This window comes from Dipteris shenzhenensis, chromosome 32 (genome assembly GCF_047967505.1).
Source record: "Dipteris shenzhenensis isolate YYH24624 ecotype China chromosome 32, Dip_SZ_1.0, whole genome shotgun sequence".
Classification (NCBI taxonomy): Eukaryota; Viridiplantae; Streptophyta; class Polypodiopsida; order Gleicheniales; family Dipteridaceae; genus Dipteris; species Dipteris shenzhenensis.
This window is the reverse complement of record NC_141627.1, coordinates 41478055-41503987: the sequence shown is the minus strand read 5'-3', so window position 1 is coordinate 41503987 and position 25933 is coordinate 41478055. Positions and strand designations below refer to the sequence as shown.

General features: G+C 44.7%; 1 protein-coding gene across 1 annotated transcript in view; it reads left to right on the top strand.

Annotated features, from left to right (window-relative positions):
* LOC147880768 (citrate synthase, mitochondrial-like) overlaps positions 1-25933 on the top strand; it is a 116905-nt gene that overhangs the window by 78156 nt on the left and 12816 nt on the right. The window contains exons 13-17 of the mRNA XM_087370542.1: positions 10740-10826; positions 10935-11036; positions 11136-11243; positions 11564-11614; positions 12162-12235. Coding sequence (XP_087226668.1) covers positions 10740-10826; positions 10935-11036; positions 11136-11243; positions 11564-11614; positions 12162-12235 — 422 coding nt within the window. The remainder of the gene's footprint in view (positions 1-10739; positions 10827-10934; positions 11037-11135; positions 11244-11563; positions 11615-12161; positions 12236-25933) is intronic.

Genomic DNA, 25933 nt, shown 5'->3' with positions numbered 1-25933 from the left:
TACCTGCATAAGCTGATTCAACTGAAAGTGCTTCCCCCCCATGCCTTACTGCACTCCGAGTTCTGCCAGGTAATGGAGCATCAATTTTACTCTCCCTGAGAGTTTGTAACAGCCAATTTGGGACTGTTTTTGCTGCATGTATATCTGCAATTTCTTGCTGAACAACCTCTTCCACTGCTTGTGGAGGTGGTAAGACATCCTGTGGCTGAATCGGAGCATGTGGAGGTATCTGAAAATTTTGATTTGCATTAGATATATCAGCAGGGGAACCCAAGGCAATGGGTAGTAATCCCTCAACGACATCATCGGAAGAAGTAAGCAAATCAAATTCAGCTTGAGTGTGAGCTGAATTTTCTGAAAATATAACATCTCTACTGACAATAATCTTGCGTGTGATAGGATTGTAGAGACAGTAGCCCTTGCTCTCTGCACTGTACCCAACAAAAATGCATTTGATTGCCTTATCAGACAACTTATGCCGAAACTCAACGGGCACATGAGCATATGCAAGTTATCCAAAAACACGAAAATGATCCACAGAAGGCTTTCTCCCTTGCCAAACTTCATAGGGAGTCTTGGTCTTCAAAGCTTTTGTGGGAGCCTGATTCAAAACATAATTGGCACACATGAGACCTTCAAGCCAAAATTTGTGAGGCAATTTTTTGCTTTTGAGCATGCATCTATCCATCTCCATAAGAGTACGATTTTTCCTCTCAGCTTTGCCATTTTGCTGAGGGGTTAGCCTCACTGTAAGCTGATGTGCAATGCCCTTTGCTTTCAAAAATGCATCAAAATCTGCAGACAAATACTCCCCTCCTCTATTTGTGTGTAATGTCTGTATCTTGAGTCCTGATTCATTCTCAACCATGGCTGCAAAGTGTTTGAAAACCATAAACACTTCTGATTTGCATTTCAGCCCATAAACCCAAGTGTAGTTGGAGTAGTCATCTATAAAAGTGACAAAGTAAAGATGACCACCCAATGATGGAGTCCTCATGGGACCACAGACATCACTATGAATAAGCTGTAATTTTCGAACAGCTTTTATTGATCCATCCTTCTTGAAAGGAAATCTGTGCATTTTACCAAGAATGCACCCTTCATAGGCATGTGGAGGAGGTGTTTCAAGAGGAGGCAATGCATCAACCATAGCATGTTTTTGAAGTGTCATCAAGTTGCCATAATGCATGTGTCCATATCTAGCATGCCATAACTCCTCATTCTGCATAGCAGCAGTAGGAGTGGAAATTGCAGGAGTATGTGCTGGTCTTTTCTCATACATGTCAAGCTGAAAAAGACCACGTAACAATGTGCTATACAATCTCAAGGCATAGTCATTCTCTTTGTCATGGACTGCACACTTGTCATCGTAAAAAATGACCTGAAATCCAGCTCTGTTAAGAGTGGACACTGAAAGTAGATTTTTTGTCATACCAGGCACATACAAGACATCAGAAATTTTGAATGTTGAGCCATCAATGGCTGTAAGTTCAACTTCTCCTGTACCACGAACTGAATAGGAGGAGTTGTTGGCACATGTGACCTTTTTACCAACGGGAGGTGGATGCAGAGATGTGAAAAGACACTTCGTGGAAGTGATATGCTTTGAGGCACCGCTATCAAAATACCATGTATTTTGTGTCTCATTGACACTGAAAGCTGATGCATCCTTGGAAGAATCATAACTGCATGTTAGAAAAGCATAAGAGTCATCATTACAAGTGGCTGTACTATCCGGAGCAGCCAACTGAGAGTCTGAAATGCAAGACTAGAAGGCATAGTCGTGCTCCACAAAGTTGGCTGTAGCTTGTTCATTGTCAGATGCATGAGGAGCTGAATCTGAAATAGCCATACCGGAGCTGTTTTTCTTTCTTTTGCAAGCCTCTTCTTGCATTCTCCAATGTAGTGACATGGCTTTTTGCAATAATGACATATTCCCTTCTTCTTAGGCTTACCTGCATCACCCTTAGCCTTTTGAGAAGGCTGTCCTGAACCACTGGAAGGCTGACTTGCTGATGTCTTTGCTTGTCCCTTTACCTTAGGCTTGAATTTTGAAAGCATGGCATGTTCACTTGCTCGTGAAGCCATGTTTTTCTTGGTCTGCTCTTCCTGCAACAAAAGTCCTATTAACTCGTGAAAATTGAGAGGATTTGCACCCCCCCTCAATGACAAATTCAGTGAGGTATCCTTGCTGGGAAGGGGTATTAGGTGCCACATTTGCTGGCCGGATCTCATCCCCATTTACATAGTCCCACAAATTACGGGAAATCAGAATATTGCGTACCATAAAACTCCAGAGGGAGTAGGTTGTACCATCGAGCTTATCCTCTTGTGAGAGACCACTGAACTGGAAATCATTCTGATTTTGTTGGGCCATGTCTGAGAAAGAAAATACAGCAAATGCAAATCTGAATTCCCTTGCTGGGAATGGAGTGCACAATTCCCAAAAAAATACAGCCAAACATTGGCTAAAAATGCAACTCAAATTTCTGTAATGTCTTTGTCAGAAATCTGCCAGAGCATCCAATCTCTCCCAAAACCTGCCAAAAGTGCTTCAAAACACTTACAGAAAGGCAATGTTAACTGAAACCTGCAAAATTGCTCTCCCAACACAAAAGCCCCAATTTGTGGCTTGAAATTGCAACCAGAAAGGGGCAAATGGTCTAAAAGCCCCAAATGTTGCACAAATTGCTCTCTGCCTGCAAAAGCCACAAATTTCACTGTAAAATTGCAGTGTGATTGCAAAAGCCCCAAATTTTTGCAATTCTCTGCATTTGTTTACCAACCAATAGCTCCTTTGCTATACGGACGGGTACCCTCCTGTGTACGGCCGTACGGCACAGTGCAGATTTTGTACGGAATTGTACGGATGTACAAATCTGACGGCGAGCTGTACGGATGGAGCTGTACGGTTGTACGGACGACGAACTGTACGGCGATGTACGGATCTGGCAGCTTGTACGGACGACAGTCTGCAGTACAGAGTACGGACTAGAGCAGTGTATGGGCGCCGCTTCAGATCCGTACGTATGTACGGATCACGTGCGTAGCAAGGGGCTGTAGCAGGTATGGATGGTGTTGTCAGCGCGTGCAGGTACGGACAAGCGTACGGCAACTATACGAAACAATACGGCGAAGGTACGGGCGATGGAAGCTGCACGCTTGGGAGTTGTACGGCGTAGGAAGTACAGTCCATACAGATTGTACGGAGGACTGTACGGACGACGGCCTTGTACGGACGGGCAGCGAGCTGTTGAGCTTGAAGCAGGGAGCTTGCGAGCAAGGAAGCAGGGAGCAGGGTCAACCTGCTTTGATACCAAATGTGAGTTGAAGAGAGAGAGCAAAGTGTGAGAGCAGGAGTGTAGGAGAGTGAGAGCTGAAAGCAATAGTTGCAATAGAAGAGTGCTACAACTGAAGAGAGGGATAGGTTTTGTCTAAGTGACAAAACCTTATCCTTCACTAACCGTAGTTAGTGAACTAACTGTGGTTAGGGGGAAAAACCTCTAAATGAGGGAAAAGTGCCCCTAACCTACTTATTACATTACATTGGTCACTGCTAAATTATAACAATAATTCTAACAGGAGTGAGCTCTTCAAATATCCAAATCCTTACACCCTTCAACTTATTTGTTTGCTTGAGAATCTTGACTCTTGCTGCCTTCTCTCTAAATTAAACTTGCACTTGTGTTCCCTTTTGAGTGATACAACTTATATCATTTTCATCCCATTCAACTTGTGGTATATTCTTCTTGAAACATTTATTTTTTTTGTCTTCTATATATTCCTCCTCCTCATCAAAGAGGCAGCCATCTTCAGTCCCCCAATCCATAGGATCCTCTTATTTTGTACTATGGCATCCTGCTCTTAAGCTTCCACATAAAGATCCACTCTATTGATTTTGTTGTTGGCATCAATGGCCATTTTTTGCTTGACTGATCCCTGACTTGATTCGTAATCATCTCCTTGATGTGGACACAAGCATCGGTGTTGGTGGAGATGTACGGCATTTGTGTATGACCTCTACAATGATTTCCTGCTTACCGTTACACTCCATATCTTGAACTTCTTCCCAAGGGCTGCAAGCTGAAGCCTGGCCTCATTTACTTACTGTTGCAAGTATAAAATTTTCTCTTGTGGTCCTAGCTGATCTTTTGTTCGTATGTCAGTGCATAGTTAAGTGTCCGTATGGCTGCAATGGCCTAGTACAAAGGCTTCATTTTGGGAGTCTCCATCTTGGCTTGCATAAAACTGAAAGCCCTTGTGCTAGAGCTAACCCCACAAGTTGGGCTACCAACGTGGGGTGTATTGCTTACGGTCTGAACTGAGAGTTGGACAGCTAGGACTGAAAAGAGGTGGACTGAACTAAGTTGGGCTTGGAGTTGGCGGCGACCTCAAGCTACCCCCCAGTCCTGCTGACTTTGAGAGAGAAGGAAAGAAAGAAAGAAAGTCTATTAACGTCCAATGGAGACCAAAAGGTCTATGGGACAGCAAGAAACCCTCTAGTACATCTGCTTTAGGGAGTGCACATGGCAGCTCCCAAGGAGTGCAAAAGCAATCCCCATTATATAGAGTACTTACATAATAGTCTGAAAGAGTAAACAGCCATACATCAGTTTAAGACTGAGAGCCTTTTGGTTTTGATTTAAACTCTCTGATTAGGGCTACGCCTTCACGGTAAACTGCCCATTTTCCATCCTTTCTGGCAGTCCTGACTTTAGCTTATTAAGTTTCCTTATTCTTGAGTTGAGCTTGTGTAAGCTCCTCAGCTATCCATACTTTGCTACCCTTCAGCTTGTAAGATTGTCAAAGAAGCTTGATCCGCATATCTTTTGATTTCAGTGTAAGGATTGCATGACCTTTATAGTGCGCAATAGAAGCTGGCATGGAGTTGTCATCATCTTGCTCATCATCATTCGTCTATTCAATGTTGGGCAAGCCTGCTTTGATCTTTGTCAATATTTCACTATATGTGTCCTCCCCTTTGTACCAATCTTTTGGTAGTCCCCCTATTCTAATCTTCAGCACATTATCACATCTAGCTTCGTGTTCTTTAATCTCTGCTTGGATATGAAACTTACTTGCTTTGGTGTCCACTTCCATAATCACTTCCTTCTTAGCAATTTGTACTTCAATTTGAACAAGAATTTTGACTGTAGAGAGTAGTTGCGGGGTATCTTTTTACTGACGGTCTGTGTATTTTTGGCGGAGATCATCCTCCGAAGATTGAACGTCTATCCATTCTTGTGCGTCAATTGAGCGTAGCTTATGCACCTCCTTAGAAAGTTCGTTAAACCTTCATGGAACCTTCATGTGCGTTACTTCCAACAATTTCTTTGTTGCTACTTAACATTTTCTCGTGCGCAAATCAGAAGACATAACCGTTAACATAGCAATATTCTCTCTCATTCAGGTTCACGCGCATCAACCAGTACACGTGCACGTCTTCTCTCTTGGAAATGCACACAAAGATTGCCAAGTTTTGTCCCAATTCCGTGACAATCAAGTCATGTTCTCATGTAATTCATGTACACAATCTGCATTTGCTAACTGCGTGCGTGAGTGTTGCGGTTGCACAACTGTATTAATTCTTCATTCCCATAACCCAATAGGCCGAAATCAAAATTTCAACGCCTTCTAAGTTCTCGCGTGTGCACGCTAACTGCTCTATGTCATCAAGGATCATCCTTTCCTTGGAAGGAAATGAGTCGTGACGCTCTGATACCAAAATGAAACAAAACTCACGATGTAACAAAACTCTCTCTCTCTCTCTCTCTCTCTCTCTCTCTCTCTCTCTCTTAGACACAGCATTAGATCCAAGGGCAACTTGCTCTCCTGGATCCCCCTTTCGGGCTTATATTTATTTCTTAGTAAAAGGTTACAGAAATCTCAGTACAAAAATTGTGTAAAAAAATAAAATGTGAATAGACTAGAATTTACAAGGAGACTAGTTCCCTTTCTTGGCGCAACATGCCACATGTCACTATTCTAGCCTATTTCTAGTCTTCGTGCTTGAAGTATCCTCTCGCGGTGTCTGAGTACGCCATGAATGAAGCTTGCCAAACACCTCTGGTCTGGGTAGGAGAGGAATCGCGCCAAAACCCCATAGCTATCTCTGAAGAGGCAGTAGAAACACCCTCGGATCTCATAGTAAACATGACACCTCCTCTGTCTCAACGTCCTGCTTGTCACATAATGTGCATATGCGCCTCTCCTAGGTAGGCGCTCTGCTTTGCCGCTCTCGATACGAAGTCTATGTAAAGAGACCCGGAACTGCCCGAGAGAGATCTTTTGTGCGTGGGGTAAGTAGATCTGTGTGCACATTTTTATTAATAGAATAAGTATCACGATGTGTGGATTTGTATGTGTGAGAGCATATTTTTATACTATGGTCTACACCCACTGTTGGGCGCCGATGACGTCTGTGGGGATGTCATAGTAGCTAGTCCTTGCTATGCATGATGGAGTTAATGGTTTTCAACCTTGTGAGTGATTATCATGAGATTGAAACTGCACTATGTTGTGTTTTTAGAGAATGAGTTTGGGAATGTTCCTGGATTCATCTAGGTATATGCTTTTGTCGTATTAGCGGACATGCAAATTTCACCTTGTGAAGTTTTCGTCCAAGTTGCGGCCTGCTGGTATTGTGATAATTCTTTCTATCTTAAATGGTGCGTTGCCCTATCAGCTAGATTTAGATTTAGATGCTCGTTGGGGAGAGACTAAAATGAAAATGTTTAGACTTCACAAGCAGTTGTAGCTTGAATGAAGAGATTTTGGACTACCTTTTGATTAGCCTTCTCCTTTAGTGCTAGCCTTCATCATGGCTGAGTCTGCCCTTCACCTCCGGAGTGCCGACAGAAACTCAGTACGAAGACTTTGTATAAATGGATGCTCAAGTATGTGTGGGTGTGTGGATTTGTATGTGTGAGAGCATATTTTTATACTATGGTCTACACCCACTGTTGGGCGCTGATGACGTCAGTGGGGATGTCATAGTAGCTACTCCCTACTATGCATGATGGAGTTAATGGTTTTCAACCTTGTGAGTGACTATCATGAGATTGAAACTGCACTATGTTGTGTTTTTAGAGGATGAGTTTGGGAATGTTCCTAGATTCATTGCTTCTACCGTATTAGCGGACATGCAAATTTCACCTTGTGAAGTTTTCATCCAAGTTGCGGCCTGCTGGTATTGTGATAATTCTTTCTATCTTAAATGGTGCGTTGCCCTATCAGCTAGATTTAGATTTAGATGCTCGTTGGGGAGAGACTAAAATGAAAATGTTTAGACTTCACAAGCAGTTGTAGCTTGAATGAAGAGATTTTGGACTACCTTTTGATTAGCCTTCTCCTTTAGTGCTAGCCTTCATCATGGCTGAGTCTGCCCTTCACCTCCGGAGTGCTGACAGAAACTCAGTACGAAGACTTTGTATAAATGGATGCTCAAGTATGTGTGGGTGTGTGGATTTGTATGTGTAAGAGCATATTTTTATACTATGGTCTACACCCACTGTTGGACGCTGATGACGTCAGGGGAGATGTCATAGTAGCTAGTCCCTACTATGCATGATGGAGTTAATGGTTTTCAACCTTGTGAGTGATCCCCCCTGACGTCATCAGCGCCCAACAGTGGGTGTAGACCATAGTATAAAAATATGCTCTCACACATACAAATCCACACACCCACACATACTTGAGCATCCATTTATACAAAGTCTTCGTACTGAGTTTCTGTCAGCACTCCGGAGGTGAAGGGCAGACTCAGCCATGATGAAGGCTAGCACTAAAGGAGAAGGCTAATCAAAAGGTAGTCCAAAATCTCTTCATTCAAGCTACAACTGCTTGTGAAGTCTAAACATTTTCATTTTAGTCTCTCCCCAATGAGCATCTAAATCTAAATCTAGCTGATAGGGCAACGCACCATTTAAGATAGAAAGAATTATCACAATACCAGCAGGCCGCAACTTGGACGAAAACTTCACAAGGTGAAATTTGCATGTCCGCTAATACGGCAGAAGCATATACCTAGATGAATCCAGGAACATTCCCCAAACTCATTCTCTAAAAACACAACATAGCTACAACCGGGGAGGACGTCGAAGCTAAAGCGTCTCAGACTGTATGAGGTGAGAGTGGAGGGACAACCCGAGGTGAAACAGAGTCCACTAGTGTATTCGTGTACATGAATCGAAACCCATTGTTATGCGACGGGTGGTCGTGAGGCACCAGAGGTAAAAGGTGGCGGTACCAAAGGAGCGCTTAGTCGATGAGGAGCACTCTGGCGAGTAGGAGCTGTACCACCACTTTGAGGAGGACCGCCCTGTCGAGGTCGAGGAGCAGGCGCTGGACCTGTACCACCCCCTTGTCGAGACCGAGGAGCAAGTGGTGGACCTGTACCACCCTCTTGTTGAGGCCGTGGGGCGGTGGCTGTACTAGAGGGCTTCTTGGGCCTTTTCTTCTTCCTTCGGCAATCCCTAGCAAAGTGTCCACTGGTCCTGCAAATCCTGCACTGGTCTTGTCTGCCTGCAATCTCTACTCTCTGGCGAAAAAAGGAACCATTCGGGCACTGGATCATTACATGGTCCATCGTGAGGTTGGGATCCTTACGGAGGATCCTAACTCTAGGTACCCCATCAGCCTTGGTTGCCTCTGCTGCAATCAATGGCAACGCAGGGAGGGGTGGGATCTCAGCAACCGCGTCGAAATGCTCCCCAATAACAGAAAGAAGTCAATGGTAAACCTGGGGAAGCCCGGGAAATCTGATTAAGAGCGAAAATATTTCCTTATCTGCCTCCATTGGATCGAAACCAATATTGAAGGCGTCAAAGAAGATCTTCCTGTGTCCCAGGTGTAAAAACTCAGCTTTGAGCATAGTGCTCGCAGCCTCTGGAGTGTCGAAAACAACTTGGAAAAAACCTCGTCCCAGAAGACGAACATCTAAAATTCGTGGAGTGAGGTCTAGGGGGAGAGCCGCAAGCATCTAGTCTCTGGCGTGGGATTTGGAAGGGTGAGACCCGAAGATGTGTGCGAGTAACGTGGTAGAGCATTCAATCTCTACGATGTAGAGGGCGATGTAGAGGGCCGGGAAGAGGGGAGGTAGGGAGCGGGGTAGAAGGCGGAGGTAGGGAGTGGGCGGGGTAGAAGGAGAGGAGGGAGCGGGGGTAGGAGGCGAGGAAGGGAGCGGGGGGTAGAAGGCGAGGAAGGGAGGGGGTAGAAGGGAGCGGCTGAAGGGGAGGGGCAGGCTGAGAGGGAGAGGAGAGGGAGAGGAGAGGGAGCGGAAGGAGAGGCAGGGAGGGGGTGGGCTGAGAGGGAGAGGAGAGGGAGCGGGCTGAGAGGGAGAGGAGGAGGAGGGAGGGAGGGCCTGAGGGAGGGGGAGGGGGAGGGGCTGAGGGCGAGGGAGAGAGGGAGGGAGGGGCTGAGGGAGAGAGGAAGGTAATTTTATAGGTGGGTTATCATACTCAATATGTGTAAGGGTGATACCCTTTCATTAATGTCCCTTGAGATCACTCAAGTTCCATCTTCCCATTTACACCTAACCTTAGCCTATGACCCATGCATCTACCATTCAATGCACCTTAATGCACCCTTCCCTTCCTAATGCCCCTAGGACCTAGACACATACGTGCACATTTTTATTAATAGAATAAGTATCACATGTCCAAATTCGATGCCGTCTGAAGTAGTGGCTCCAGCTCGACTAGTCCTATCTACTGAGATGATTCACCACCATAACAAATCGGTTGGTGTCCATCATGAATACAAATACATGTTACACCATTGGCGTATAATATATAATAATGTTTTAATGTCTACTAATCACAGATTAGTAGTTTCTCTTGTCATGACAGGGCAGCTTGGGACACTTCTTTTGAACTTGCTTCCATTGTTGCTTGATGATGTGTAAGTACACCCAATCACCTTCTTTGTAATGCGCTTCTGGATGATGCTTGTTCATCTGGCCTGTATAGGCAATCGGATCCCTCACAGATTCTAGAATCTCAGCATAATATTCCACAACCCAATATGCTTCATAATCTTTCTTGGTGGTGAATATGAGAAGAGACTTGAACTACCTACAAAGGTTGCTTCATATGGTGCTTGCCAAATACTAGATGAAAATGAGTGATTTGGACCAAGGGAAGAGAAACGTCATGCTGATTCTGTTGATAATTGATATAATACTTTGAACATCAAATGCTAGCTAATTGTTTCTGTCTGACCATCTGACTCTGGTGAATGGAGCTGGAAAACTGCGGCTGCGTACAAAAGTTCTGGAACAGTGCCCGCCAGAACTGACTAGTAAACTTTGAATTCCAGTCTGCATAATGCTGCGAGGCAACCCACAAATAGGATACCAATGCTTAATGAATAAGGGGGCTGCATCCTGAGCTAATAAATTTTCCTTGCATGGAATCAACATGCAGAATTTAGTGAACCAATCCACTATGGTCAAGCATGTATCATTTAGTTAATGCTTGCTTTTGGGAAGCTTCACCACAAAGTCCATGGCAATCTGCTCAAAACGCTCCTGAGGAATGTTTAAGGGCAGAAGTAACCTGACTCGACCTGCATTCATAATTTTTTGCACAGGCATCCTTTTTAAGTGGGGTTCGAGATAATTCCAGGAAGTCTGTCATTTTTGGCACTTTCCTTTTTGGGTAGCTCTCTTCTTTCCATAATGACGATGTTCTGCCAATTTGCTTGAGTGTAATGTTTTGTGCGCTTTTGTTACAATACAGGTTGGGAGTGCACTTTCAGATCCTTATCTTTCATTTGCAGCAGGAATAAATGGCTTGGCAGGTCCTCTGCACGGTCTTGCTAATCAGGTCCATTTATAGCACATCTTCAGATACATGGATATGTGTTTCTGTATACTGTTTTGGTGTGTCACTTTGACCAGTCTCTTTCTGCCTGGTGTCTGGTTGTACTTCTAGGAAGTTCTGCGCTGGATTAAATTTGTTGTCAAAGAGATTGGTGCTGATGTCAACACTGATCAGCTCAAGGATTACGTGTTGAAGACTTTGAAAAGTGGGAAGGTGTAGATAATCTTCATTATTCTGCCTCGGTAGTTTTTCTGTTTATGTCAATGTCATGTGCTTAACCTTACTAAGTTGTCAAACCTTATGACATGACAGGTGGTCCCAGGATTTGGTCATGCGGTGTTGCGGAAGACGGATCCAAGATACACCTGCCAGAGAGAGTTTGCTCTGAAGCACTTGCCAGATGATCCATTGTTCAAGCTGGTATTTTTTAATGTGTGGTGGCGATGTCCTCCCCCCCCCGCGCCCCCCAAACCTTCTCTCTCTTTCTCTCTCTCTCTCTCTCTCTCTATCTTTCTCTCTCACTCACACACACACACACACACGCACGCACCATTGCGCGGCAAAGTGCGGCGTACATGTACCATTGCATGGCAAAAAGGAGTGATTTGTGTATCCATGAATGCTTTAAATACATTAGCAATTTAGTTGGGGATCCCAATCTGCATATCAAATGTAGCGAGGTCAGCTGTTGCTCGATACATGCCCCTTATTGCTAACGGGTTCTAACTTTGTGACTGAAGGTCTCAAAACTGTATGAAGTTGTGCCACCAGTTCTTCTTGATCTTGGGAAGGTATGTTGTTTATGTTTGGATGATTTATCAATACAAACATTTATATTTAAACATAGAATTTAAAAGAAAATTAAAACTCAGTATGTGGTATGCTTGTGTGTTTCCAATGATTTATCTTTTGGACGCTATTAAGTTTAGTGTAGAACGTTTCCTCCAAACAGTTGAGATGTGTGGGCATAGTAAATTTTTTAAAACCGTCTTTCTCAAACTCTTGACTTCATCAGAGCAAGTTTATTACCTGCCATGGTGGTTTTATGTTTGTTCATGCAAATATGATGTCATAAATTGCTCTTGGATTGGTTTGTCAAACCAATTAATTTAAGAAACTAGGAACAGTCTCTCTCAACTCTTAACGTCATCCGAGCAAGTTTATTACCTACCATAGTGCTTTCATATTGCCTTTATGTTTGTTCATGCAAATATGATGTCATAAATTTTTCTTAGATCGGCTCGTAAAACCAATTAATACAAGAAACTAGGAACAGTTATGTAGTTCTGGATTTGCAATGCTTCTTATTTCTTCTTTGTTTCATGGCACGTTTCCCAGGTGAAAAACCCATGGCCTAATGTTGATGCTCACAGTGGTGTGTTGCTGCACCATTTTGGTTTGGTTGAAGACAAGTAAGTGGTTTACTTGCTTAGCATGAATAAAACAAAATATGCGTTTCCCTTTTGAGATAGTTTCCTCTGAAATTCTCAATCAACTTAAAGGTTAATCAAACATTCAAGTCTTAATTCGGAATCATAATTTAATGGCCTAACCAATTGGAGAGGCAGAGGATGCACAAGACACTTAAAATCTTCTGGTAACAACTACTTGAGTAATAAGAGCAATGAAATTTTCTGAAATGCATGTGGAATGAGTGGAAAGGTGCTTATTTGATAGGGCTGGTGGTCCACTAAATGTGGTGAATGGCCTCTGAAGTTGACTGTGGTGATTGCTGCCTGCTTTGCAGCCCCATACCATGGTTTCACTCTGGAGCCTATACTGGATTCTTTAACACACACAAAGTAGTTTTTTGAGATGCGAAGGCCTCTTTCTTTCGTTAATACTACTCACAAATATTGGCCCCCATCGTATGACTCATGTATCGACTGTCTGCTTAACACACACAACTTTTTAAATTTATCCTATAATGACAGAAAGAAAGAAAGAAAGAAAAAAAGTCTATTAACGTCCACTGAAGACGAAAAGGTCTATGGGACAGGAAGAAACCCTCTAGTACATTTGCTTTAGGAAGGGCACATGGCAGCTCCCAAGGAGTGCAAAAAGCAACCCAAAGTATTTAGAGTACCTACATGATAGTCTAGAAGAGTAAACAGCCATACATCAGTTTAAGACTGAGAGTCTTTTGGTTTTGATTTAAACTCTTTGATTAGTGCTACACCTTCACGGTAAACTGCCCATTTTCCATCCTTTCTGGCAGCCCTGACTTTAGCTAATTCAGCTGCCTTAATCTTTAGTTGAGCTTGTGTAAGCTTCTTTGCTATCCATACTTTGGTGTCCTTCAACTTGTAAGATTGTCGAAGAAGCTTGATTTGCATATCTTTTGACTTCACTGTAAGGATTGCATGACCTTTTTAGTGCAAAATAGAAGCTGGCTTGGAGTCGTCATCATCTTGCTCATCATCATCCACCCAATCAATGTTGGGCAAGTTTGCTTTGATCTTTGTCAATATTTCACTATATGTGTCCTCCTCTTTGTACCAATCTTCTAGGAATCCCCCTACTCTAATCTTCAGCGCATTATCACATCTAGCTTCGTATTCTTTAATCTCTGCTTGAATATTAGACTTACTTGCTTTGTTGTCCACTTCCATAATCACTTCCTTCTTAGCACTTGGTACTTAAGTGTGGACAAGATCTTTGACTCTAGAGACTAGCTGCGGGGTAGGGGGGGGAATCCATACAAGATTTTACAGCCTCATCAATTACTGCTTGCTTACCAAGCCCTTCAAGTATGTGAAGTCGGGCCTTTACTTCTGCCAGTTGCAATTGTAGCTCTCTCACTGCCTGCTGCATATAAAAAATCTGATCCTGTTTTGAGCCTTCTTGTTGGTAATTCCGTGCATATGGAGAGGGTGTCATGGCTGCAACTGTAGAGTACCGAGTCCTGATGGATGTTGAAGGAGTTGAGGAAGTTGAGGGGGACTTGGAGGAGAGGGTAGGCCAATCCATAATTGGTTGTCTGCTGAACTCCCTAGCTTAACCTAACCCCAAGTTGGGTTGGGGGTTTAGCCCAACTCGGGGTTAGGGTTAGTTTGGTTGCTTCTAATGGGTACAGAGGGAGAGGTATTGTCGAAGAGGTATGGGCTGCTACTATTGACGGATTGTACGGGTTGTTGCTAACGGTTGTACGGACGAGGGAGGGCTGTACGGATGAGTTGCTGCTAACGGAATGCAAGAATGCTATCAATCTCTCTCTTGCGGCTGCAGGGGTCCTAGTGCATCTCTCCCATTGACTCTGGATAGTAAAAATGACCAAATGGAAGCCCATATATCAGTGGCAGTGGGTGCACGCCCACCAATGACTTGAGCACATCTTGAACACCATATCTGCAACTAAGCAATGCTGAAAACCATCTCCCAGCCAGCTTATGGAGGAGGCAGTGCAAGAAAACTCCAAAAAAGAAGGCACAATCAACCTAGAAGAGTAGGAACAGTTGGTTCAAGGTGTAGACAATTATGGGTTTGAAAGATTAATGCCAAATAGCTTCGAAATCACAATCAGATAGAAGGGTTTTTGTGGCATGAATAGGACAAGTGAAGCATACCGGTGCATGTTGGCTCAGCCAAAGAAGCTCCTAAACTGCACAAACACTCACCAGATCAAGTTACCAGATCAAGTTCCAATTAAGTGGAGAGGCTTTGGGTGCAATAACAAGCACTTGGGAGAGCAAAGGTGCTAGGCGAAAGTTGTAGGATGCAAGGAGGAGAGCTAGAGCAAATCACATTTTAAGGAGGAGGACGGTAAAGGAGAGAATTGACTAATAAAAATTGGCCTGATGTGGTACATCGGGAAAAGCTTCACAAAGCTCATTCCTTTAGTAAATTATAATACTGAAGTAATGAAGTAAACATTGATAAGCTAATTAGAATCGACTATAGGTTAGTTACACTAACCTAAACTTAGGGTTAGTATTCCAAATTGGTTGGGTTCGTTTGACTTGATGTTTTTAAATAGCAGCCCCATGACTTGTTTACTCTTGCACACACTTAATTAGAAAAAGGCCTAAGAAAAATCAATTATCCTAGGCTTCCCAAGCTTACCCCTGAGCTAGGCAACTCAAATTAGCCCCAAATTTTTAAGATCGGGTAGATCTAAATGTGATCTATCGCCACCTCACCGAAGGTGGAGGGCACAAATCCTTGTTAGGAAGGTTTCGCTTGTTCTCATGGTCAAACAAAATACGTCAGATGCCTATTCATGCATGCATTCTTTGGGGCTTGTCTCTCATTTTGGGTGCAAACAAATGCAAATTTTCTTGGCTTGAACAAAGGGCTAAAGCATCAGAGAGGGCCAAAGCATGAGAACTAGCCATTGAATGAGGATTAGTCTGTGCATTTCTCTCATGCTTTAACCACATTCATTTCTGTCATGTCTTTTTATTCAAATTTGCCATGAATGCAATGTGAATAATTTACATGATCATTATAATGATCATCAAAAGACTAATCTATCTATCATCATCACATGCAACATTATCATAATATTTCCTTGAGACTTTGCCCTTCTCATATAGGTTGTATGTTGATGCTTGGGCTTTCGATAGAGGTGGTTTGGTTTGCATTTCTCCCGGGGTGTCTTTCACAGACGACGTTTTTGCGGTGTTGATTTCAGAGCCTCATAGGAGAGGTCATTCTGCAAGTATCAAGATTCCAGATGCCTTTTATGCAGAGGAGGACCTCACTGAGCCAGTATTGCAGATTTGGGTTTCTCATATGTAGGGTGGATTGTCATCTCCTTCACATGGGATAGCAGCCCTTTCTAATATTTGAGACTTCTATCATTCGGTTATGAGTACCAGGAAGCATGAGATTCTCAAACAGGAGTCTTCGCCAACAGTTGGCAACCCTACAGAGGGAAGAGCAGAAACGGCCCATAGATGCGTGGATCTAGGAGTGCCTTGTTGCTGCAAGAAGGGCTCATCAGCAGACATTGTTAGATCAAAGAGCAGATTATGCCTTCATACTTCAGAGTATTTTTGGACTTAGATGGGTGGTAGAGTCAATAAGCATTTCTTCTCTACTCATACCCCAAGACGTAGTAGAGAGAGTGTCACACAACTTCTTGACTTAGATGGGGTATTGTAGACCGTCCAGATGACGTCTTGCGTATAGCTGCTGATTTTTTTGCCTCCCTTCTTGCATATTCCATTATTGGTGAACCTAGATATGAGGGTCTCGTTAGATACCCCTTTCAACAATATGAAATTTAGGACTGCTCCTCTTGCTCTCCATGAGGACAAGTGCCCGGGTTCGGATGGGCTTTCACCATCCTTTTTTATTGCCCATTGGGATGAGATTGGGGATCACATTATCTCAAACTTGCAAGGCGTTTGGGACTCTGGTGCTATGCCTTACTCACTCAAAGAGGGTCTCAAACATCTCATTCCAAAGGGGAGTTGCAGAATTTTAGTATCAAAGTGGAGGCCTATCACTCTTTTGAGCACCTATACAAAATTCTGGTGGAAGAATTAAGTTTACAATCGCAGCCCTTTCTTCCGGGTCTCATTCATGACATGCAGACGGGCTTCGTGCATGGTAGGGGCATTTTTGCGAATATCTTCTCCTTTTGGGAGGCTTCGGATTGGGCTATGCATAGCAGCCAAAAACTTGCCATTCTACTCGTGGATTTTGAAAAGGCTTATGAAAGGGTAGATTTTGATTTTCTAGAGGGCACCCTTCATGGTTTTGGATTCTTAGATGCATGGATTAGAGGGGTCTCTTCTTTGTATGGATCAGCCCACAACCAGGTGCTTATCAAAGCGATCGGGGGAGAAAGAAAGAAAGAAAGAAAGTCTATTAACGTCCACTGGAGACCAAAAGGTCTATGGGACAGCAAGAAACCCTCTAGTACATCTGCTTTAGGGAGGGCACATGGGAGCTCCCAAGGAGTGCAAAAAGCAACCCCAATTATTTAGAGTACCTACATGATATTCTGGAGAGTAAACAGCCATACATCAGTTTAAGATTGAGAGTCTTTTGGTTTTGATTTAATATCTCTGATTAGCGCTACCCCTTCACGGTAAACTGCCCATTTTCCATCCTTTCTGGCAGCCCTGACTTTAGCTAATTCAATTGCCTTAATCTTGAGTTGATTTTGTGTAAGCTCCTCTGCTATCCATACTTTGGTGCCCTTCAGCTTGTAAGATTGTCGAAGAAGCTTGATCCGCATATCTTGTGACTTCAGTGTAAGGATTGCATGACCTCTATAGTGCAAAATAGAAGCTGGCCTGGAGTCGTCATCATCCTGCTCATCATCATTCACCCATTCGATGTTGGGCAAACTTGATTTGATCTTTGTCAATATTTCACTATATACATCCTCTTTGTACCAATCTTTTGGGAGCCCCCCTATTCTAATCGTCAGCGCATTATCACATCTAGCTTCGTGTTCTTTAATCTCTGCTTGGATATCAGACTTACTTGCTTTGTTGTCAACTTCCACAAACACTTCCTTCCTAGCAGTTTGTACTTCAGTGTGAACAAGATGTTTGACTGTAGAGACTAGCTGCGTTACCAGGCCCTTCCAAGATGTGAAGTCGGGACTTTACTTCTGCCAGCTCCAATCGTAGCTCTCTCACTGCCTGCTGCATATAAAAAATCTGATCCTGTTGCCCGAGGATGGGCCGTTTTGAGCCCTCTTGTTGGTAATTCCGTGCGTATGGAGAGGGTGTCATGGCTGCAACTGTAGAGTACCGAGTCCTGATGGATGTTCAAGGAGTTGAGGGGGTTGAGGGGAACTTGGAGGAGAGGGTAGGCCAATCCATAGTTGGCTGTATGATGAACCCCCCTGGCTTAACCTAACCCCCGGGTTGGGTTGGGGGTTCAGCCCAACTCGGGGTTAGAGAGAATGTGAAGAGGAGGAAGGTAGGTTGGGCCATGCTTTGCTGGCCATATCTCCTGTTACCCCCTGGCTGAGCTAAGCCCCTAGTTGGGCTGGGGGTTCAGCCCAGCTAGGAGAGGCTACGGGAGAAGGGGCGGAGAGACTACCGGGGGGGGGGGGCGGAGAGGCTGCGAGAGGGGGGCGGAGAGGCTACCGGGGGGGGGGGGTGGCAGAGAGGCTATGGGAGGGGGAGCGGAGAGAGAGACGCTACGAAGGTGGGAGCGGAGAGGCTACGAGAGGGGGGCGGAGAGGCTACGGGAGAGGGGGCGGAGAGGTTACAAGAGGGGGAGCGGAGAAAGAGGGGCTACGGGAGAAGGGGCGGAGAGGCTACGGGAGGGGGGGCGGAGAGGCTACGGGAGGGAGAGCGGGGCGGAGAGGCTACGGGAGAAGGGGTGGGAGAGGCTACGGGAGGGGGGGGCAGAGAGGCTGCGAGAGGGGGGGGGGAGAGAGAGAGATTTCAGATTTCTAGATCAATCTGTCAGGGATACCCTCTTGCCCTTTACTTTTTCTATTTGTGGTTGAAGCTATGAGCATTTTTCTCAGATCTCAAGCTGATATTTTGGGCTGAAGCTTCCTCTAAGAAATAACGATGAACTCCTAGATTATAAGTTGGCAGATCACATTGCTGTTTTTTTGGAAGCCACTCCTTAGGGCATCCTTGGATTTGTTTTGTACTGCAGATGGTGCACACATTAATTGGAACAAATCCAATGGATTTTGAATTAGTGACGAGGGGGTCTCAGTATCATAGACCGGAACTTACAGTGCAGGGCCTTATACCTAGATGAATCCAGGAACATTCCCAAACTCATACAACATAGTGCAGTTTCAATCTCACGAGAGTCACTCATAAGATTGAAAACCATAAACTCCATCACGCATAGCAGGGACTAGCTACTGTGACATCCCCACTGACGTCACCAGCGCCCAACAGTGGGTGTAGACCATAGTATAAAAGTATGCTCACACATACAAATCCACACACCCACACATACTTGAGCATCCATTTATACAAAAAGTCTTCGTACTGAGTTTCAGTTGGCACTCCGGAGGTGAAGGGCAAACTCAGCCATGGCGAAGGCTAGCACTAAAGGAGAAGGCTAATCAAAAAGTAGTCCAAATCTCTTCATTCAAGCTACAACTGCTTGTGAAGTCTAAACGATTTCATTTTAGTCTCTCCCAAACGATCATCTAAATCTAAATCTAGCTGATAGGGCAACACACCATTTAAGATAGAAAGAATTATCGCAATACCAGCAGGCCGCAACTTGGACGAAAACTTCACAACGTGAAATTTGCATGTCTGCTAATATGGCAGAAGCATATACCTAGATGAATCCAAGAACATTCCCAAACTCATCCTCTGAAAACACAACATAGTGCAGTTTCAATCTCACGAGAGTCACTCATAAGATTGAAAACCATAAACTCCATCATGCATAGTAGGCACTAGCTACTATGACATCCCCACTGACGTCATCAGTACCCAACAGTGGGTGTAGACCATAGTATAAAAGTATGCTCTCACACATACAAATCCACACACCCGCTCATACTTGAGCATCCATTTATACAAAGTCTTCGTACTGAGTTTCTGTCGGCACTCCGGAGGTGAAGAACTTATGGTGAGGGGACTTATGCCTGGGCAAGAATCTTGGAAGGACTTCTTTATTTGATGCACACAGTCATGTACCCCTTCTTTAGGTGGAGATTGCGTCGACATCACCAAGTGGATATTTACTAAGCCCACCTTAGATCTCCTTCCTCTCCTCTTATGGCTAATATTTGGAAATCTTGGAACAGCTTCAGGAATACTCTTTGGAGAGTTTACCCAACTTCTCTGGAAGAGATTGATATGTAGCCCGTCATGTAGATTTATAGCTGACTTAACGAGCATGGCAGACCACTTAAGCAGTCTCATTACATGCCACTTTGTCCAAATGGGATTGGCGCCACGCACCAATTATTCAATGTCTCATTGACATTGAAAGTGCATGCATCCTTAGAATGGTCATAACTGCAAATCAAAAAAGCATAATCATCCTCCTTAAAGGTGGCTGTAACATCAGGGACACCCACACTACTATCATGACTGCAAGTCAAAAAGACATATTCCTCTTCCACTAAATTGGCTGTAGCATCACCTTCATGTGCATGAGAGGCTGATGTATCCGAGACAATCATACCGGAATCTTTCTTCTTCTCCTTGGCAAGCCTTTTCTTGCATTCATCAATGTAATGACCGGGCTTTTTGTAGTAATGACATCTCTCCTTTTTCTTGGGCTTCTCTGCATCACTCTTAGCCTTTTGTGAAGGCTGTCCAGAACAGCCTCAGACTGATTTGCATGCTGATTTGTATCCTGCTTCCCTTTTGCCCTTGGCTTGAACTTGGGAAACGTGGCATGTTTACCTGCACGTGTGGCCATAATTTTTTCGTGTCTACTCTTCCTGCAACAAAAGCCCTATCAACTCATGAAAGGGGAGAGGGTTGCCAACCCCCCTCAAAGACAAGTTCAATGAGGTGTGAAAACCAAAATAAGACTTAGGAAGAGAATTCACAGTGGTAGTAACCATCTTTGAATTTGGAATGATCTTATCAATATTCAACAATTGCTCTCACAAATCCTGAAGTTTGGTGAGGTGCTCAAACATAGAGTCACCCTCATCTATATGAGTAAGAGTCAACTCTCTCTTGAGGAATGAAACTCTTGCATCCTCTCAAGAATATCCCACGCTGCCTTAGAGGTCCTGCATGACCGAATATGCGGAATAAGAAACCTCTTAACAGAAAGAGACATCACAGATAGTGCTTGTGCATCACGAGAATCCCATCTCTTCTGCTCGTGTGTGGAAGCAATAACTGCAGTAGCTGCACCTAGTGCTTGTCCTGCACCTTGTGCTTGTCCTCTACCTCTTCCTCCATCTTGTTGAGGAGGAGTGGGAGGTGCTATCACATTCTCTACAAATGTTTGTCAACTAAAAGATTGCGTACCATAAAACTCCATGAAGAGTAATTGGTACCATCCAACTTATCCTCCTGTGTGAGGACACCAAAAACATCATTGTGATTATTTTGGGCCATGAATGCCAAATAAATTGGAGCGAATACTGACAATTAACTTTTCTTCCTGGGAGTAGAGATGCACAACTTAAATCTCTTCATGCGCCTCGATAATAACATTGAAAGTACAGTGCCTCGACACTCGCAAGCTTCTCACTGGAGCTCGGCCAAGCTCTCCCTAGCAGGGCTTGCCTTAGTGGCAAACCAGGTCCTTCTTGCCACGGCCTGGTATATCGCCTCCTGTTGGTGCTTTCACAGAGGATGCATTGGGCAGCTTCGACGGTTGGTTCGAAACTTCCTTTGGGCAGGATCGGACGGCACGCGGAATACTAGAGCCCGGGTTGCTTGGCATGACGGTGATCATGCCACATGCACTGGGAGGCTTGGTATCATAGATCCGGAGATGCAAAGCAAAGCCCTTCCGGTTAAGTTGGTTGTTCGCGGCCTCACTCCAGGTGCAGAGCCTTGGAAGCTCCTCTTACAGAGAGGGCTTCTTAGGAACACCCCACGCACCGGAGGATAGTGGCAGCCTTCACATAGGTGGATCTTCTCCCTTGATGTTGAGCCTTCACACGGTCTGGCAGAGACTAGCAGGGGTCCTCATTCGTGCTCCGTCCAGATGCAGAGAGGAGTTCAAGCGTCAGTCCCTTATGTGGCATCCAGAGATCCGAGATCAGGAGGGACGTATGCTTGGACAGCAGACACACATTGGTTGGGCACAGTGGGACAGTGGTCCGATCGGGTCTTTTGGCAGATGGAGCAGATTTTCCATGGAGGCCGAGGCGAGGCTTGGCGCCATAGTGCATTTGCGAGGGGTAGGGCAGCGGATGAGAGAGATCGACCTAGCCATCCTTGAGTCCCGGTGGGAGGGACTTCGCGTTTGGAGGGACAGCATTTGGTTGGGGCAGTTTTCTCGGACTGGTGTCCCTTTGAGGATGATGATGCAGCGAGGTAGCACACACCCCGGCTTCTACCGCATAGGACCTGGAGGCCTACTTCATCCGCTCACTGTGAGAGACCCTGAGATGGATGGGAGTCTTGATGGGATTCACTAGCAGATGATCAGAGTGGTGGGACATTTGGGGAAGGAGTGGCACATTGACCATTTCAGAGCATGAAGCCTCCAGATTGCGCCTTTGGCTGTGGGAGGGTAGACCCTTGAGGGAGGTCCAGTGGGATCCGGGAGAGTTCCAGGGGCGGCCTTGTCGAGCAGATGGATGAGATGCCTTGCCGAGCATATGGACGAGATGCCCTTCTTTTCCTACACCTCATAGATTGATAGGAGGCTTTAGATGGACTCCTCGAGGTGGACCCCCTCAAGGGAGTGTCATTGGGTGACCCAAAGAGTACCCCGAGATATCTGTTCTCGTTTTTGGACATGGTTATGGTCTAGTTTGCAGCCAAGGAAGATATCCCACTTCTTCTGGCTAGCCGCCCACGGAGGCTTGCCCGTGGTTTGAGCAGATACGAGTGGAGGGGCAGTGCCATTGTTGCTCTAGTGGTTTTTTTTAGACAATTCCGCATTGCCTTTGGAGTTGTTTCAGAGCAGCGAGGATCTGGATGGGCGGCCTCAGGATCATGATCCATATGCAGAGTCTTCAGAGAGACTACACCTGGGGGATGGTGGCCTGGTTGACGAAGGGAGGGGATGCGTTTCAGATTGATGAGATCTCCCCAGCCTATCGGATACATGGTCGGAGCATTCAGAGGATAGCGCTCCATGAGGCAATCCCTCTTGATAGCCTAGCTCCCCTTTCTCCTCCGGAGGACAGCCTTTGGGAGGTGGTGGGTAGTATCACTGCGTGGAACATTTGGTTGGCTCGTTGCAGTCTCGTGATGGGTGAGCATCTGGTTCCACCCTCGGCTACCATGGTCGCCATCTGGTAGGATATCATCTATACTCTATGCTCTTCCTGGGAGTGTGGGACTCCTAGCTCTAGAGCGACTATTGAGAGGCGTGTTCGATTCTGCAAGGCTTGGCCTATAGGAGTCTTCTACATCTTCACTCCACGAGGGATTCGTTGGTTGTATAGTCCCCCCACTTGGCTGTTAGCCCCAGTACCAGAGATCCCCTAGGCAGTGAGCTGGGTTTCTCTGGAGCAGGCTGGTTTTTCTTTCAGCCTTTTCCTGGTTTTTTTTTCCCATACTTAGCACCTTCGGGGTTGCTGTTTTGTATGAAGTCTTTCAAGCATTAATAGAAGGTTCCTTTCTTTGCAAAAAGCTACAAATCTTTTCCGGGATAATGAGGGAGACCCAAAATGCTCACTGACTTAGCCAATCAATGGCCCAAAATGCATCAGCCCAAAAGCATAAACTCAACACTAAGTCTGCCAAATGTGCCTGCAAAACGCTTTCAAAGTGGCCAAAAGCCCCAAATCCTGCAAAATAAGTGTCCAAGACAAAAAGCCCCCATTTGCAAGGGAAAATTGAGCTGAAATTGGGGTAAATCCAAGAAAAGCCCCAAATTTTACAAAATGCCCAAATTTGCTTGAATCCTCCTGTAAAGAAAACTTGTGACCACAGAACCTGCAAAATGCAAACAAAAGCAGTTGTGGGCTCCTTCAGGTACACCTGTACGGCGAGATACATGTACGGACGAGCTGGTTGTACGATGTATGGACATGAACAATACAACAGTCGGTACTGTACAAAATGTACGGGCATGGTATGGATTGTAGGCTGTACGGCCAGCAGCTTTGGTATGGAATCCGTGCACAGTACGGATGTGAGCAAGTACGACGTAGGTACGGATTGTGTTCAACGCTGGCAATGCTGGAGCTCTGATACCAAATGTAAGAATGGAGAGAGGAAGAGGTGAGAGTAGGAGAGCAAGAGTGAGATAGCAAGAGAGCAACACACAATTGAATAGGATAGAATAAGAAAGTGTACAAGATTGGGGGTTTTGTCTTAGTGACAAAACCTAACCAACCCACTAACTGTGGTAACGGGGAAAAACCTCTAAATAAGGGAAAAGTGCCCCTAACCCACTTATTAGTCATACATTGTTCACTGCCATGAATTATGGCTATAATTCCAACAATTTTTTCAGCTTCTGTGGATACCTCTTGGGAGATACTGGTGATTATTGCAGTAAGAATATCTGGAGAGCTAGATGCACAGAGGCATTAGATGAATATATGAATTGATAACATACAGACTCCATGGCCAATATATGAACTGATACCATACATACTTTTATGGCCAGTTGGGCGACCATGTAGGGTTCCCCCCGGGCAGCCTTTGCCAGGAGGGATATTTTTTAAAGGGAATGGAGGGACCTGTTCTGGGTGGTTTTTTTGCTCATGCCATGCATGATGTATTTCTTCTCTAAGCTTGCACTCACGGGTTTTTTTCATACTCAATAGAAGTTCTTCCGTGAAAAAAAAAGTGATCTATCTAGTGTGTAAGTGGTGATCATGGACCCATCCAATTAGCTAGGGGAAACTTTTAAAAGAGTGGCTAGTTCCAAAATTTTTTTATGCCTAACAATGTAATCTGTGTGATCTTACTCTGCCAAGTATCACTTTCCGACAAATTAAGGGTCACCTCAATGAAGGTGTTAGGACTAACTGGTGGGCACAGAAATGGTATGGATTTGCAAAGTTTTTGTTTCATATGGTATATTGATCTATGATTGGGTGGAGGGTAGCCCGAACACTGTACAAAGTGTCAATTGTGGCTGCCCTTGTGAAAGGCGCCACCATCGTAGCAAAGATTATGTAACAGGGACATGGTGAAGCCATCCCAATTGAGCTAACTGAAACAAGTGATCATTAACGACCAATGCATTGGATTTGCTGAAATACATTTCTAACTAGTGTGTGAAGTTCAACATGTGCGCATAAATAATAATTTCTCAATGCGAGAAAATGAAAATGGATATAGAGTTATGAGAGTTTGTTTCAGCAACAACCTTCTCAAAGTAATTTTCAAACAGACCTAATGTCCATATAGAACAATACCTAATCGGCTCACATCTTAAAGGAAAGACAACCCATTACATTAAAGTTCCTCAGATGAAGTGGGGCAATAAACCAAGACATGACAGTAAACATATTCCAAAGTTGCACTACTGTGCTTATTGCTAAAACTGTTTTTTGAAGTGCTTAGGAACAAGTGTTTGGTCGCATTATGATTGGTTTCATCAATATCTGCTACCTCCATTTCCATACCCTTCCTGCTCTCGGTCACCTAGTATAGAGACGGTTGATCAGGATAGGTCTCCGGCTGCAGGATCTTTAGCAGTGCTCTGATCAACTCCTTGGATCCCCATTTTTTATCGTACACATGGTTGTAGCACTAGGATTCATCATGTCTAGCCTTGTTGCAATATTTGCACTGCAGAACTGTAGCTGGCAAAGTCTTTATATTATTTTGGATCTGTACCATGAACATCGTGTTGGCCAAAGGGCGTATTCATTGCCTGTCCCTAAATACTCCTGCATCGTTTTGACTTTTCATCAAGTAGAAGACTAACAACCTCATCTAGATTCTTTGGAGCAGATCTTTGAGTAGCTGCGACTTTATGGAATTGGTCTTTGAGGTGGTAGGAGCACAGCATGAGCGTTCTACAATCAGGTCCTCAGGCTTGCAAATTGTGCCATCAGTGAATGTAGGCTGCTCATGTACTAGATGAGAGACTCGTTCGACTACATATTCATACAAAATCGTGTTTGCTTCAATGAAAAATCTGGTTTTCTTATACTTGATTCAAATAGTCTTACCGTCTTCTTAGTGTCAATGTGATGCACCAAATGCTTCCTCAGTCCCATCTCTGCCACACCGATCTCTCGGCATTGCAGACACCGCTAGTGTTTGGACAGATAGGATACACATCTTGGTGGCCATTTGGGGAGCATGCACGGATCTTCACGGGCAGTGTCCACATGCACCCCTGCACTCTGGTGCAATGCGACACATACATCAACAAAGTGCAAATAGTTCCTATGATAGGATATGTTGTCGTATGCCGTGGCCCCATTGTGAGCCCTTCTTCAGGGACAGTCATGCACAAGCTACGTAGGACAGTCTCTCAGCCTTAGGTCAAGTCAGACAGCTAGTCCTTGTTCCCTAGTACCCACTGGAGAACCGTAGGTTAGTGTTTCCATCTTAGGGTTCTAGGGAGGTATAGGTCTCAGCCTAGGATAG